The sequence below is a fragment of the Gasterosteus aculeatus genome, chromosome 10, assembly GCF_964276395.1.
Source record: "Gasterosteus aculeatus chromosome 10, fGasAcu3.hap1.1, whole genome shotgun sequence".
Lineage (NCBI taxonomy): Eukaryota > Metazoa > Chordata > Actinopteri > Perciformes > Gasterosteidae > Gasterosteus > Gasterosteus aculeatus.
Genome location: NC_135697.1, coordinates 3,410,459 through 3,426,990, shown reverse-complemented (window position 1 = coordinate 3,426,990; position 16,532 = coordinate 3,410,459). Strand labels below are relative to the sequence as shown.

At 48.3% G+C, this 16,532-nt stretch overlaps 1 protein-coding gene and 1 long non-coding RNA gene across 2 annotated transcripts in view; one reads left to right on the top strand and one right to left on the bottom strand.

The window, feature by feature from the left end:
• Positions 1-13,064, bottom strand: part of erf (Ets2 repressor factor) — a 28,052-nt gene extending 14,988 nt beyond the window's left edge. Inside the window, exon 1 of the mRNA XM_040188733.2 lies at positions 12,297-13,064. Within this exon, the coding sequence (XP_040044667.2) occupies positions 12,297-12,318 (22 nt within the window). The 5' untranslated portion in view covers positions 12,319-13,064. The remainder of the gene's footprint in view (positions 1-12,296) is intronic.
• LOC144383445 (uncharacterized) lies at positions 13,053-15,381 on the top strand. The gene is made up of 2 exons (XR_013450845.1): positions 13,053-13,113; positions 13,509-15,381. It is a non-coding gene; the product is annotated as an uncharacterized LOC144383445 (long non-coding RNA).
• The last annotated feature ends 1,151 nt before the right edge of the window (positions 15,382-16,532 follow it).

The window sequence follows — 16,532 nt, the reverse complement described above, 5'->3', positions numbered from 1 at the left end:
ACACACATGTAAAATAGCACAAAACTACAACAACCTTTGGAGTGATTTCATTGGCATTGTGGTTTCATTGGCAAGTTTTATTGAGGGTACTTCATGTTTAAAAATAATAATCTTATTACTCTGTAAATCCTGTATTTTTCAATCTCTGTGGCCCTTTAACCCTTTAACTGCCTGCTTGACATTTTGATTATTAGAATAATAATTGGTTGCTGCCCTGATGAGCGTTGACACACTAGAGTGCGAACTAATTTGTCCTCATCAGTAACCAGGGAATCGCTGGTCGGCCGTGCTGGACAGCACAACGCATCCGGACGCAGAACAAACCAGAAGCTCTGCCGCCGACAGGAAGAACTTCGGATAGTCGGAGGGGAGGCCAAACACGCCATTTCAGGCCTTATTGGAATCTATACATAGCAGAGAGCGCTAGGATAACTAATTTACCATTAGTATGCCGTCCCAGGCCACCTGCGCTCTCCTCTCCACGAGAAACATGGGATCACTCACCACCACGGAAACAACCCCCTACCCTACATCTGGGTATTGTCCAGAAAACGGCCTCCTCTACGTGCTCTCCCCCCTGACAAATTTCTTTAACATGCTGTTCCATTTATCCCCCCGTTTCTTTATTACCTCCCTTCCACCTATTCTTCAGTGGGTCTATATTTAGCTGCTGCTAAAGGTCGCTGTGTGTCTTTCTGCATGGGGCAGAGAGCGACGCATAGAGGCCGGGGGGCTGTCCGACTGCTGAAGTGGGCTTTTATCTGGGATGGGATCTGGATAACACAGAAAGGCAGGAAATAAACGGGTAGCGAGCAGGAAAAAGGGGAATCTCCGCTGGGCGTGTGCACGGGGTGCAAAAACACTCGTGCAAAAACAAATGGAAAGAATTATCTGAAAAGGTTCCAACCCAAATCCAAATCAGTCCAGCGGGTTCTGGGAGGGGTTGTGGGGGGCGTGGCTACACCTTTTTACAGGGTACCATTGTGAACAAAGTGTTGGAGCCGTCTGATGTCACTCTCTGCATTAAAAGGATGAAACCTCCCAAATATTAGTAGAATACGTAAAACCAAGGCTGGGCAATTTAAGGCGTTACCGCATTAATTCTTTGATCGACTGCAAATGATTTTTTTCATTGTTATTATTTAGAAAGTTGGTTGCTCACTGGCTCTGGATGCACACAGACATCCAGGAGTCACGGGGAAAGCGTTACGTGATAACATTTTAAATTTAATTAAGTGCAGAGGGATCCACACACATATGCCGACCGAAGTATTTACACATTGGAATAAAAGAAAAAGATTTCAGAGGGATTTTGTTATTAGAAAGATGGAAACCATTAAACGAGAGTCACTTTAAAGGGAGAAAAGCTTGTTGTCAATATATTTATCATTTACTTTGTCTACTTACCTTCACGCTGAATTTCAAAATACACTTGTATGTGACCAGGGAACACAAAGTAGTTTATATAAAAGTCACTGGACATTCACTAAATTTGTCCATTATTGCCGGCTGAGATCTTTCCACCATCTGTTTACACTGCAAGGTGATGAACTATTGACTGTCTGGGTTTCCCTTCTCAACCGGTCTAAAACCATCTAACACAGACACACACGCTTCACCGAGGCGTCCTGAGCCTCAAACCACCGTTTAAACAGCCTGCGCTCCTCATTAGGCTGATCTCATAATTACACTGCAGCGGGGTGAGCGCAGATTGGAGGAGCCGGCGGCTTAGAGCCCGGGAGGAGCCGCAGAGACACGAGGAGGAAGTCGGGTGGAAAGACGGAAGGAGCCATGCAGGATTCCAGCCGAGATCAAAGGGAGAGGAGGACAGCTGCCTGCAGGTGCGCGGCGTGAACCCCGACCTCGGCCCTCACATGATCCCTCCGCTGTTACATAAGGCTCACGAAGACAGAGACACGGCAGGAAGAAGGAGACGCGTGGTGAGAGAGACACACGAAACGCACACAGAAATGAGCGCTTTCCGACAGTCGGCAAAGAAAAAGAGAAAGTGTCACACAGAGACGGCGAATGGGGCCGACCAGAAAACGGGCCGTGAGAACGGGGAAGTGAGAAGTGTGAGAGGAGGCAGACAGGAACTACCGCTGCTCGAATCCGCTTAAAGATGAATACCATCAAGAATCCCTTCTGTTGGGAGTGTGTTCAGTTCAGAATGGTTCAAGGCTAAAGAACTACACGCTGCAAAGGAACAATTAGTTCATCATGGTTCGCACCAAGATGGAGCTTCATCAGCAGAACAGACCTTTGTACACAAACTCCAACAGGAAACTTTTGCATTTGTAAAATAGATTTTTTTGCTGCACTATTCCGCAGTCAAGTATTCATTGTTTACTGTAACGTACCACCATATGGCCCACTCATACGTGGCGTTTTATCAGGTTCCCCGCGGAAATATGGATTCTGTTGTTCGTAATGGGTGGATCCCGGGTAGAAAGTACGAGTCTCACTGTTTGCCACAGCGCCTCATTGACTGAGTGCACATTCTGCATCGTCACAGGAAAACGAGCAGCGCTGCTGTAATGGAGAAACTAAATAAACAACCGGTGACGGTCTCAGAGCTAAAATGTCGATCTCCTAATCTTCAGCAACCTATGGATGGAGGCCTAAATTCCCAGAGAGGGAGGGCCACGTGTACGTGCACGTTCACGGGCTGTGAAACTCGTTGGAGCGTGCTTTTCCTTTCGGAAAATGACACTCCTGTAAAACATTTAGCTGTAATGAGCTCCTGGCCACCCGACAGCCTCGCTGGAGATCTCTTTCAGGGCAGAATTTAGCTTGAAGGACACTAGTGTGTGTGTGTATGCGTGTGTGAGACATAACTGTCTGCAGCAGAGATGCAAAAAGGAAAAGCAAAAATAAGTCTTAAGAAGTAAAAATGAAACAACAAAGCGTGGTTTATATTTGCTACTAGCGTAATAATTGATTGAAGTATTGATTCTACAAAGACATGTTTTGCAGCGATGCGCTACAGGAGCTCCGATTAGGGTTATCTGACAACGCCTCAGATTGCACAGCTCTGTCGTACATGTGCACGTACACAATCACATCGAACTTGTGTGTGTCTGGGAAACAACATGCTGATATGCTGATGAAGGAACTGAGGAAACAAGCGCCCTCGCTGCACCTCCTGGAAGAGGAACTCACCGAGTTGTGACCACAGGGACCAAAGTCTTTCAGGGTGGGGGTTTGCATGGATGACCGTCACACACACACAGCGCGCGGCTTTCTTGGGAAAACAAGGAAACAAGGAAACCCAGACAACGAGTGCTCCCTGGGCTCCCTGGGCTCCCGCGGTCTTCTTGATGGAAACGCAGCTCTTGCCTCGGTGGAAAGCGAGAGACGTGTGAATGTGGGAAGAGGAACTAGGATCCAAAGTGAAACGGTTTTCATGAGAAAGGATCTAAACAAACTCTGAATCTGGCAAACACAGACAAGCTTTATTGACGACAAGTTGTCACAAACTGATGGAGGCCGCTCTGAAAGCGCAGGGCTTTGCAGAGCTGCAGAGACTTCAGAGCGCCGGGAGAGAAGATAAATATCAGCCTTTAAATCTGGCTCCTTGGTTGTGGTTCGGTTGCCAGACAACTTTCATTTTCCTTCAGCGTACGCAAACACACATGAGAGAGAGAATCTGGTGACTTCAGCTGCCGGGCCGAGCCGTGTAAACGCTCCGTTTGCTCGCCGCATTCGAACAAACGGGCGCGCGGACGTCACCGCGGCCCAGAATAGGCCGGTTGCTGCAAATCCAGGGAGCTGAGTGAGTGACTCATCCCCGTGCTCCCTGCCAATCAAGTTTGATCCCCCCCCCCCCCCCCCCCCGCCTCCCCCTGCCTCCGCCAAACCTCCTCCCTCCTCCTCCTCCTCCCCCAAGAATGCCGCTTTCCCTTTCAGCATCTTTCCGCGCAGACAAAGAGGCTCCACTGCTGATTGAGACGAGTTGGGACAACAGCAACAGCTTTCAGGGAGGCGATGTGACAAAACATGGAACTGGAAAAATGTACTTTTTGAATCTAAATTCAATCCTGAGGTCAACAAAACTTCAGCCGTAGCCAGCGGAGAATGTCAAGAGCAAATATCAAGACAGGAATGCGCATATTTGTGAAGTGATAAACTATTTTATTGACTCACACACCGTTTACGCTTTGCTGCCTCACGGAATCAGCAGTGGCTCCAATACATAAAAGGAGAAAGAGAAGAGTTGTCAAACCTTTTCGTTTACACTCGCTGGTTTCATTTAAAGAAGGGAACGCTGGCTCTGGGACGGTCACGCTAACACAGACATGGCGCTGTCAGCGAACGCATCTCACACAGGAAACCCCCGACGGGGTAAAGCCACCCAGTCTGCCCACTAGAAAGTGCTCTGAGCACTTCATTAGTAAAGATAAGTTCAACGCCTTCCCACTTTGCTGGGACACTCAAACCGGAAGTAGTCCAAAGCTGCTCCTGAACATCTGCCCTCGCTGAATAGACTTTAATTCACGTCTGAGATACACACGAGTATGTGTTATTCCTGCCAGAAGCCTGTGCTTCCTCAACACGGGCCTCAGAGTGTTGTTGACGTTGGTGCAGCGACAGCGCTGCGCTGCGGATGACTGTGTCGAATGTAAAACAGACCCTCCACATGTGTGATGTCTGGCTGCGTTAGTCAGCCTTTCCGCGCTCTTAATTCCCCGCTCTGTGGCATTAAAGCTGGCTGGTTTCGGCCTCCAGACTGAGTGGCTCGCTCGCCGCGTTAAGACATTAAAAGGCCGAGGCGCGGCGGCGTCACCGCAGGGAGACGGCAGCGCCGGAGTGAGCGACGCCGAGCTCGCTAGCGAGAAAATTAAAAGAGTGTGTCTACGGAGGAGTGTTAATGCGAGACAGACGTCCCCCCCCCCCCTTCTTTTTTTTCCGTGGCGTGTGGGGGGGCGGGGGCTCCTAATAAAACGTGTGGTGGGATGAGTGGGTGTTTGAAGGGACCGGCTCATTGATCGGAGCTGCCGGGGGCAGCGAATGGGTCACAGAGCTGCTTCTCATGGGGGCAACTAATGAACCAGAGCGGCCTTAAACTCAATTAAGTCAACGAGTCAAGAGATCGCCCTGTTCAACGGCCAAGCGTTCAGCATTCTTCCTCACTGGGACCAGTAGATTAACTCACTGGTCATATTACTCCGGTGTACATGAAGCATTTGGGTTCCAAAGCTTATTTAAAGAATTCAACTTCCAGTTGAGGTTGTGAAGAAGAACTGATAACAGAACGCCACAGACGAGTGAAGGGAAACTTAATGGCGGGCTGGTGGTTTCTTATCACTAATCACTGGTTTATGGGCCACCTTTGAAGCGGCCACGGGACTACGCCCCCCCGCACCAGTCCCCCTTTTCAGAATCGTTTGGGAAGCCCTTTGAGGTTATTGTCACCTTCAGAAGTGTGAATCGATACGAACAGACTCGGCGCCCCCCAATTGTACGTCACCAGCACCCCATTTAGTTCTGGGCTGGAGATGCTGCTGGAGGAGACCATGTGACTGGCATGATGGGAAGACTTCCCTCGCTGCAGTTGGTCCAGCAGTGTTGCCCCTACCATTGTATAGGGAGCCGGTCCGTCCGCCCCCCCCCCCCAAAGCTGTAAACACACACAGGCTCCAAAAAAAAGAAACTGATAAGGAGGAGCGAGCTCTGTGAACCCACCTCTCTCTCTCTGGCTTTTCTCCTCTCTGAAGGTCCCAGACAAGAGAAATTCCTCCTTCAGCTCGTTTGGACTTATTCTAGTCAAAACACCACATCATTTGCTTTGATTCCAGACATTTAAACTGCAAAAAGAGTAAATAGGCAAGCAGCTCAACACTGCGTGCTGTTAAAGGCATCGTCCTTTATCCACAGCAACGAGCGGACATGTTTCACCTGCCTGACAGCCAAATGTGGGCTTCTTAAAAGAATCATTGAAATCAAGTGGGAGTTGAAAGAAATATTTGAATTATTAACGCGAAACGCACAATTAGTGTGCTAAAGTAAGTGATATGTGATAGTAAGTGATAATAAGTGAATGAAATAGGAAATTGATATCAGAACATTACAGACTGTGGTTGCTTTTGACAGATTCTTGGCCTTAGTATTCTTAATTCTGTAATATTGACCGATTAGCGCTATTCTAGTTGAACAGGTCACAACACCTTTGCCTGAGGCAGGACTTGACTAGCAGCTAATGCTAACTAGCTCAACACGGATTTACTGTTCATAGTGAAGCATTATTGAAGATCCGTCACTAGAAAGCACCAATCTGCTTATTGCATATCGTTACTAAATGAGGTTTTGCTTCAGAAAGATTACATTACATTAGGTGGAAAAGGGTAATGTGATCACAGCTCAAAAAGAATATATTTTTAGTGGGCTTAGCCACGTATGGCCGTGCACGCACACACCGCGAGAGCGTGCACGAATCAATAAAAATACCCCCCCGGGGGGGGGGGGGGGGGGGGGATCTGGGGGAAACACTTGGCAGCACAACTGCCTGGCAACATGCCGCGGCCTCCTGGGCTCATTGGGATACTTTCATATGGAGGAACTAAGCCCAGATGCCTGGGCTTAGAAATACAAGGGCACGTTAACAAGCAGTGATCCTCACGGCCTGCAGACTGCTGCCACACGGACGCGGTCTTCGTCGTGCGTTCTTTTTAGACCTCCTTTAAGTGCGTCCATGGTCAGTAACGCAGGTTACCTCGGGCAGAAATCGGCTGCGGCCGGAATCAAATGAAACTTGTTGCCGGCACAGAGGCCGTACTATCGAACCCCCGCAAAGCGCCGCACGGAGCGGAGAGAGCGTGAATCACTTGATGATAATGTCTGTCAAGGTTTAAATGCTGCTCTCAACGACGCTCTTAGCTCAGCTTACCCCCGTCAGTTCGTGCAGGTTGAAGTGGCAACGTGTCCGATGGAGTGTTCTTTGTAACACATACTCTCCGGAGAAGTACGCTGATTTATATCTACGAGTACATGAACTGAAGCTGGACGTCTCACGTTTTCAATCAGGCAGTGTGGGCTCGAGAAATGCAGGTGCAGCGCCAGCAAGTGTACTGGGCAGGAAACCGTCTGGGTTGGATCAACTCTGTCCAAACAACCACAAAACAGCCAAAATGTTTTCCTCCCTGCCACTTGTTGGCAGCCGTTTTGTCCCTCGGCGGCTCCTGAGGTGGTCCCTTCTAGAGAACACACATCCAATTTATTTTACATCATGTTACAACCGGTTTTAAGTCAACAGATGTGTTTGGGACTGAAGACTTTCCGACGGGGTCGCGGTGAACTGCTGACGATAGGCACAGTTGGATTTTAGAGTCTGTGCTCCCATTTCATTCATTAAAAAAACATAGCCCCCGACCGGAGCTCCCTGACACGACGTGGCAGAGCACGTCTCGCCTCTCCTCGGGGCTGAAACGGACTCCCTAAAAACCTGCCAGTGGCTGGAGTAATGTGGGCGGCATTATGCAGAGCCACCCAGGACCACAGCTAGTCTGCCCCCCCCCCCCAAAACCGACCCACCCATTCTCCACGAGCCACAGGTGACAGCCATAACACACATCGCACCTCTTTGAGTCTGGATGACTCCAGTCAAAACAGCCACAGACAGAGCACGGCCGGCCCTCCACACCTCCAGCCGCTTGGTCCCACTCAGAAGCCTTCAGAAGAGCCCGAGGGCCCACGCAGCTCGCCATGAGCCGTGGCTTCATAGCCTCACTCTCACTGGACAGTACTTTATTCCATTAATCAGCCATAACACCCACACCATGTCCAGCTTTGTTTAGCCTCTGGCTCTAACGATTGTCATGGCGGCTGATTAAAGCGGGCTATTTTTAAGTTACTGAAGCAGGAAAAGCCGGCATCCTGTCAGGTGTTTCAGTGATGTCCGTCTGGCTGCAGAAGCCATCCTTATCTGCTCCGTGGAGCAACGGGTCGGTTCCACTTGACCGGTTCTGTCCTCTTCATCTGCCCTGCTGTGTCTGTGTCTGTGTGTGTGTGGAGGGGGGTTCAGATTCAGTCAGTCATCTATAGCGCTTATCCTTTAGAGGGCTGCGGGGGGCTGGAGTCAAGCCCCTAACACAGGTTCATTCAATCGTAAATGCCTACAGATAGCAAAGCAAGCCGGGCGGCTGCCTGAGACATTGAAGCACATGCAGACGTTCTTTAGAAGGTTCGCAGTGCTGCTGCAAGTACTTGTGATGGTGTCGAGATAAACAAAGAGCACTTTTTCTAAGTCAGGCCTGTATTGATGCTTATGAGAGCTTCACAACAGAGTTGCATAACAAAGATTGCACGTAAAGACCAGAAATGCCCTTTTGCTGGAAAGAGGGAAAAGTGCTAATGACCAAACAAATAATGTGGCCAAACAACAAAGTAGGACTCAGCTAACTAAAGAATGAACAAGATCAATGTTGGTGTGAATTTCGTAGAAAAACCAAATCACACAGATGAAACGCACTAGATCGACCCCACTTTGCAGTACGATAGGTTATCCTGGTTAACCTGGTTAACCTGGCAACCGGTGGATCCACAAACATGGATTTATCCATCAAACAGGGACAAAGGAGAGTAATTGTTTGTCCCAGAGACAGATGAGTGTAGCAGGACGCGTGGATGTAAAGATTACCACTTCTTCAAAACAATACGTAGGAAATATAGATAATAATATAGCCCTAAAATGTAGATATTTACTGTGCTTTGCCAAAATAAAAACACCGTACATTTGTTTTTGTACTTGAGTAACAGTGGAACACTGCAGCACAAAAATGCACCTTTTGAAGGACAACCAGCGCACAACTCCTCCTCCGCGTCGGTATCTCCGATAGATCAACACGTAGCTGCGCGTCTATCACTGCGCCGCCAGGCCTTCCTGTGCGTCAGGCCTCGTGTTTGTTTGGCCAGCATGTCCGAGCCCGTGCGAGCTGCTGTCTCCGCGCGGGTCACCGTGCGCACGCTTCCAGGAAAAAGGGAACTGCTGTGGCGACGCGCGGGGCTCGTTAGCCGCGCTGACCCGGGCCACCTCTTCACAGCGCACCAAAGAGGCGCCAACGTCACGCGGCGCGCCGCCCGCCCCGGGGCCCGGCGGAGTAGTAATTTAGCGCCGGGATGGGGTCAACCTTTCGCTTTGACCCAATGACTCACAGTAACCACATGACAGGAGGGAAACCAGGGACACGGTACGTCCAGTGACCGACACTGGCATTTAGGGGCTTTTTTGGGCTGTGGAGTTTTCCTCCAGAAATGGATTCTGTTGTGATTTATTATCTATTGGCAAGACCTGAAACATGGTCCATACCATCATATTTATGGCCTGACCAGTTTGGTACTGCGAAAGAAGAGACACCCGAGGTCTAGTTGCACTTATTCCCATTTAAAAAATGAAATATTAACTTTTCGTCTGTACGAAGATCTACTTCTTTCTAGTCGGGGTCCTCCGTCATGACAGGTCAAGAGTACTGTGCGTAGTTTTAGGGGGGGGGGGGGGCGGGCTTCAGGCCTCCCATATGACGTCCACAGTGAGCAGCACAACCAACGCTTCTTCACTCACTCAGAGGCCGAATGCAAACTGGAGAATTCCACCGGCATGACGGTGACTCGCACCCAGAGAAAGACATGAAACAAACTCACGTCACAAATAACGTTACTGCCAGAGGATGATACTGTACCTTATTCTTCATAAGTAGAACTATTAATAACTATCTGTACGATGGTTAAATGATCATTTATGTCTGTTACAGTGGAGCTTCCAATATAAGGCTGGATGGTTTAACAGTAATGCATCACATTTTAATATGAATCTAAATCTGCAAATAACAAAGAACATTTCCAAAGTAGTACAATGTTTTCCTCTAATGTATAAGTACACAGTAAGCAGTAAAAAGGTGGAGTCACATACTATTAACTCCCCCAGAGACAAGCATCTTGCCCTGGGGTTGAACCTCTGTCGAGCCGTCTCCACTGATGGTGCCGGAGGCAATATTCGGTGTAATGGTGAGACAGCAACAGAGTCCTTCCCAAAGGAAGCTGCCACAAACACGCCTGTGGACCATTAGCTTTTGGTCTAACCGGCGTTATGAGAGCCAGTTCAATCTGCATTAAAAAGACATTTTGTTGTTCTTTCTGTGTTTACAACAGGCTGACTCAACTCGCCCACAAACCAAATGGTCTTCCTTTAGAGGCAATTTGGTCTCTCTGGTAAAAGTCAAACACTCACTTTGTTGTGACCACATCAATGTCAGGTAACGCTGCACATTGACACGACATACGGGGTGTGCATGTGCGCACGCACACACACACACTCACACTGACAAACAGTCATAAACAGCAGCATAGCCCAAACCAGTCTTAACACCAGTTAATTGCTCATGTATGGCTCCTTTCAGTACTCTCGCTCACACACACACTCACACACACACACGGCTTGCCGGGCGCCTACAGCTGTGACGTCTAACATGTGGTGCCGTGTTGATATAAGAAGCAACACAAGTGGAAAATTGGTGCTGGTGGGGCCAGACTGCTGACTTCCTGATAGGAAGAGTGGAGGGTTGACCCATATATACATGAAATGGTCAACAGGCTGCTGCACCAAGGGAAATACAGACAAAGGGTCTGTGTGGCTGGATGCCGATCCGGGTTACCCAATGGGATCCTTTTAGGCAACACGGGCCTTCTTACAAAAAAAGGAAAGTAAAAGAAAAAAAATCACAACACATCAATGTCCCATGAAACACGGCTTATTTTCGGAGTTTATTTATCGCCCAAAGATTCAAGGGGAAGTTTGCATAAATCACAAAACAACTTAAATGGGTACTACTGAAAACACTCACAGGCCTGACTGGCCTTCATTCAACAGACATTAAAACAGCAATTTCAGCCGTGCGTAAGCAAACCAGAAAACCAATCATAAATAGACAAACAGGAGCGATACTCTAGAGGACACATGGCTGGATCGAAGCGGTCTACTTTTTAACAAAAAGTCCACGCGCAGCATTAACCTTGCTGATCCGATCCTCTGGATGATGGGAGGCAAAAGGGGATAATACAACATCGAACTATTGCAAGCGACCGCAGTGGCAAGCAAGCCGACGGCTGCTCGGAAAAAAATCTAACAAATAATACTAAGTATGTTGCTTTTGATGCAAGACGTTTCTTCTCTCCAATGCACATCTGGGATGTGTAGTTATCGTATCTTTCTACATGGAGCTTGTTGGGTTCATATTTTTTAAAGGGGAGTTCCATGTGTTGTGACACTCAGCAGTGACTCGTGATGATCAGACTAAAATAATTGAAAATACACCAGAAAAAATCTGCCCGGAGCCATTTAAACTTCATATCACTTGGATACAATTGTCACATCTAACACGGGTCGAGCGTGATTGATGCAAAGCGCCACACAGGAAGCAAAGAAGACAGAACTTTTGTAAACAAAGGGAAGCAATGTGTGTCCTGATTGAATTTTAAAATCCCACAGCAGGGAATGAGTGCAGCGTGCTATCTAGGATCTCAGATAACCTCTGCTTCACCCTCACACGTACCAGCGCTTATCCCATCAGCCACTTTCCACCGGGCGCAATGCACAGCGGGCTGCGATCAAGCGATACCGCGGAATGCAAAACATATTAAAAATACACGTGAAAACAAATCAAACAAATATCTGGCAAATAGCCCCCCCCCCCACACACGTCATATAATTTCTCCTCTCCTCGTGCTTTGCGATTGTTTTAATCAGTTTCCTTCTCTTTCTTCCTCCTCAAGATGTAACGCGGGTCTTTAATTGGACCTCAGCCTCTCACTGGCTGCACGGTGCTGCGGGATAGACGCTAAACTGAGTGCGAGTCGCCGGAGACGAACTGGGACATACAGCAGGTCTTAAATGGAGCGACCCGCTGCACTTTGGCCTCCGACTGCTCGCCGCTGATCCGGAAAACGATGCTAACGCTCCGATGTCCCACTCGGAACAGCGCGGAGACGCTTCCAGTCAACGTTACACATCGTGGAAATGAGTTTAAACTTTACATGTCTGGCCGCATCGACCCGCTCACAACACGCGTGCCCGTGAGTAAAATTAATAAACACGCATTCATTAACTTTTGCTGGAACAATAACAAGCGGCTCGGACGGATCCACCCCAGCGCCATAATTGTGTCACACTTTCCCCCGGAGCGCAGAGTTCGCTCGGCGTGCTAGCCCGCTAGCCGCTGAAGCTAGCCGCCGTTTGCTTCGCTCGGAGAACAACGGCGGCGGCGCCGGAGAAGTTGGGAGTGAATAAGCGGGAACCGTCAACTCACCGGGGTCCGCCGGGGTCTTCATCTCCGCGGGCGTCTTCGGCGCGCTGCTTCGGTCACTTTCCCCGTTGACTCGTAACTTTTAGCGTTTAGCCGAGTCGGCTAGCAGAGTTAGCAACGACACCCCACTCCTTCCTCCGGTGTTGTTCTCGCGAGTGGCTCGTTGGAGAACAACCTGCCCCCGGTAAACGTTACTCGGTTTAAAGTTGTAAAAACGGAGGCAGCGAACTTCACAAGCACTTCTGCGTTTTATCTCGAGCCATCGGCGTCTGGTGAAAAAGTTTTGTGCCGGAATATTTTAACGCAGCGTCTGATGCCAAAAAAAGTTGCCCGAGCCTCCGCTGTGTGTGTGTGTGTGTGTGTGTGTGTGTGTGTGTGTGTGTGAGGGGGGGTTCCAGTCGTCCGGGTCTGAATGGCGCAGGTCGAAGTTTGGAGGAGTCGTGCTGCCGTTGATCGTGCCGGAGTAGCGGAATGCGACGAGTCTAAATGTTCACCCCGTCTGTTGAAACGGTGTCGCGTGGTCGATTCCTCCTCCGCGTCATCATCTTCACCGACGGTCTGAACGGCGGCGCTTCACAAAGGTACTAAAACAAAAAAAAAACGGAGCCGACTCTGTTCTCTCTCTCAGCTCCTCTCTTTCCTCGGCAGACTTTTTCTTTTCCACTGCACTCACTTCGTGTTCTCTCAACCCCCCCTTCTTCTGATGGGTGTCGTGTTTCGCTCTCCTCCTGCCACACGGGGCCGCCCACGCTGACCTACAGAGGGAGCGACGGGGTGAGGAACCGAACGCCCACTTGTTGCCAAAGATCGTATATGAACGGTGAATGTTGACGGTGGCTTTACATTTCCTTTCTGCCCAACAGCAGAAAAAAACAAGGAGTTGATGGTATGATCGTATGGTAGTATACGTATCAAACAACAAACACACTTGCACCAAAATCAAACTGTATTATAATTGAATCCATAAAAAAACATATCAAATCGTATACGGATTTGTCAAGATCAACTCCCTAAATCCTTGTCTCAGTTTACTAAAGTCATACAGTTTGATATCACATAAGATGATTAATGGATTAGCGAGACAGCTTCTGATTGATCTTAGTTTAAGTTGGATAATCAATTACACTAATGGACTAAACATTCGTGTTGCAATTCGGTTGAAGTTCGAGGTCAAATAAGATCGCTTTTGTATTCGTTTGATTTATTCGGAGTAAGGCATCCTCTAACAGACGATCTTCGATGAGGACCAGTCGCTGCTCTGCTGCCCGGAGTTGCCGCCGCGCTGCCTCCAGTCTATCGCCCCGCTCGCTCCCGGTGCGCGCGTCACACGGCGTTGCTGTGGAGACGCGCTGCAGCCGCGGGTGATGGGAGAGGCAACTTGTTTACCTGTAAACTGCCACAGCGAGGCTGCCAGGGAGCCGCCGCGCACATGCGGGGGGGAGAAAGGAAAGGAGAGGGCCAATCAACAGGTGGTCTGTGTCCCGCCGGAACGGACGGTGGCCGGTGAGACAGACGTTTGCATACACTGTAATTATGAGAGGACCCTGTAGCAATCGGGCCCTGTGGGCTCATCACGCATCACACACACACACACACACACACACACACACACACACACACACACACACACTTTCTCTCTCTCTAATGAAGGGGCCCTCAGCACTTGCATCCGCTCTGAAGAGGCAGGAGGGAGAGGATCTGGCCGAGCTGGAGAGCATAGAAGGGAAATGAAGTGGAGGAAAATAAGTGTGGCTTGTAGGCCCTTTCTCCTTCATTCTTACCCAATGACTCATAACACTTTTATTTCCCCCCCCCACACCCTCCTCTGCTCGTTTACTTTGAGTGGCAGTGTGTGGGAGGTGAACGCCAGCCGATGTGTGAAGTGTTTCATGCGATTGTCACATCGACGCACACACGCAGACAAGCAATAACAAAACAACGGGAAAAAATGGACCCTCTTCCTGCTGTCTGTCCTTTGCCTCCTCATCTCCTCCACTTTCTCTCCTCCTTGCCCCCACACACAACCCTCCCACTGCTTGTTCAGTCCTCTGCTCTGCGTGGATCCTTCATCCTCCACAGTTTTTCAACTTCACCTCCTACTTCCCTTTTACCTCACGTCCTCCCCTCCTCACTGCTATGATGCTTTGTTAACACCTTCACCACAACACCTCTGATGAGCAGTCCACAAGTGTGCGTGTGTGTGTTTTGTTTATGGGTGATTCATCTGTTGATTGAAGATTCGAGGAACAGTTTGACATTTTGGGAAATATGCCATTTCTGTTTGTTTTTTGCGTGCCAAGAGTTAGATAAGAAGATTAATGCTGCTCGCCTGTCTGGAAATAATACAGGCCTTCCAACTCACTAATTTAACAAGTAAGATTTCATTTCCCAGTATGTCCCCCTTTTCCAGGCTTTGTGCTAAGCTAAGCTAACCGGCTGCTGGCTCGGGCTTCATGTGGAACAGACCTCTGTCTGGTGTCGAGTGGCTTCTCTCCCAACCCTCTGCCATGATTCCAATGAACACGTTTCCTAAAATGTCAAACTTCTTTGTCGGACAAAGGTCCAATTATATGTTTGGTGTCAAAATAAGAGTACAAGCAAATATTCACGTATGAGAGGTGGAATGTTAAATAAAAAAGGCACAGACACACTGTCGCAGTAATTATAGTACACGTATATAACAGAATTATAATGGCTGAATTCCATTTAGCTGCTTCGGCTCAGCAGATAACGGGCCACGTGAACAACTCCCTGTTTCCGCGATATTACAAAATTGAAAATGTGTGTTGTCCCCTCTCTCCTCTCTGCGGTGCCGCTGACCTTTTGCTCCACCCGAGGACACGTCGGGACAAACACCTGGAGGAAGTGAGGTGTGAACGACCCGCTCGAGTCTGCTGTGCTGCTCAGCGCGTTGACATCAGCCGGTTTCACCTCCACCAAGAGGAAGATTCAGCCGTTAGAGAGATTTTACATATTTATACACGTGTAGTTGTGTAGGTGAGGAGACGTCGCCCAGAATCATATATAAATCTAAACACGTCTTCACACCAGACCTGCATTTAAAAAATATATATATATATATATATTTATTATTTGTTTGTTTGTTTTTTTACAGCAAAGAAAATCATTTCTATAAAAAAATACGTATAATAAAAAATCCAATCAAAATGAATACTGGAGAACTGTACATGTACATGTACTAATCAAAAGGATATATAAGTAAAAAACACACAAATAATGAAAACAACCATACAACATACCAACAACATTGTCAGTCCTTCAAATCGATTGTAAATTCAGTGCAACAAACTTACATAATATTACATAACATGGGTTCCACACACAGCGTTTCCTTCAACTTGAAAACATGGGGAAGTATCCTGGTTGAAGAGAGATAATGATCATGTACAGCAAACTAAAGCCTCCACGGCACACTGGAGGGGCTGAAGGCAGATCTTCCAGACTGGTTTAAATGCATAAATCACACTTAAAAGATTAATAAAGCATGAACAACTAGAAGAATAGCTACAAATGATATAGGTAGATAATAAGGACAATCATTGTCTGCCTCCTTTAATGAGTATTTCAGTTTGTGTTCGTTTGAATTTGTCTGAAGACGTTTGTCCAAAGAGACACCGTGTCCACTGCCTTTTTATTTGTTTCAAGAAATCTGAAAAAGTAATAGAAAGACAACGGAACACAGATTTAGAAATGAAAAGTGTGATGATAGTGGGAATAACTTCCCTTTCAGTCCCAATCTTTCTTGGCAAATTCCCTCTTTCACAACACGGCGACTTGAAGCCGTGTCCTCGCTGACCCGTGTTGGAAGTGAGAATCATACTTTGTTGATGCAGCAGGAGGCTGGCGGAGCAGGCGGTGACGCAGACACCCGGCCGCATGCGAAAGCCACGGCAACAAAGGCTCCGCGGGGCGGCTGAGGGCCGCATACGTGTGAGCCGGCGGGGTGATCTGGACTAACGGATCACCAGAGTGGCCTCGGGTTCACGACTGAGGTGCTAATGCCCCTCATCAGCAAACAGCAAGCCAACATCACATCCTGGCTGATTGCTGCATGATGAGATTGAGAAGAGGTGAAGGAGTTAATGAATGGGGACATTCTTAAAGACGTGTGATCAGTGACTCATTTTGGTTTCAGTCTTGGATCAATACATAAGCCAATCAGTAAGCTTTCTGACACGGTTCCACTATTGTTATTATGTATTGGCTTATTTATCCAAA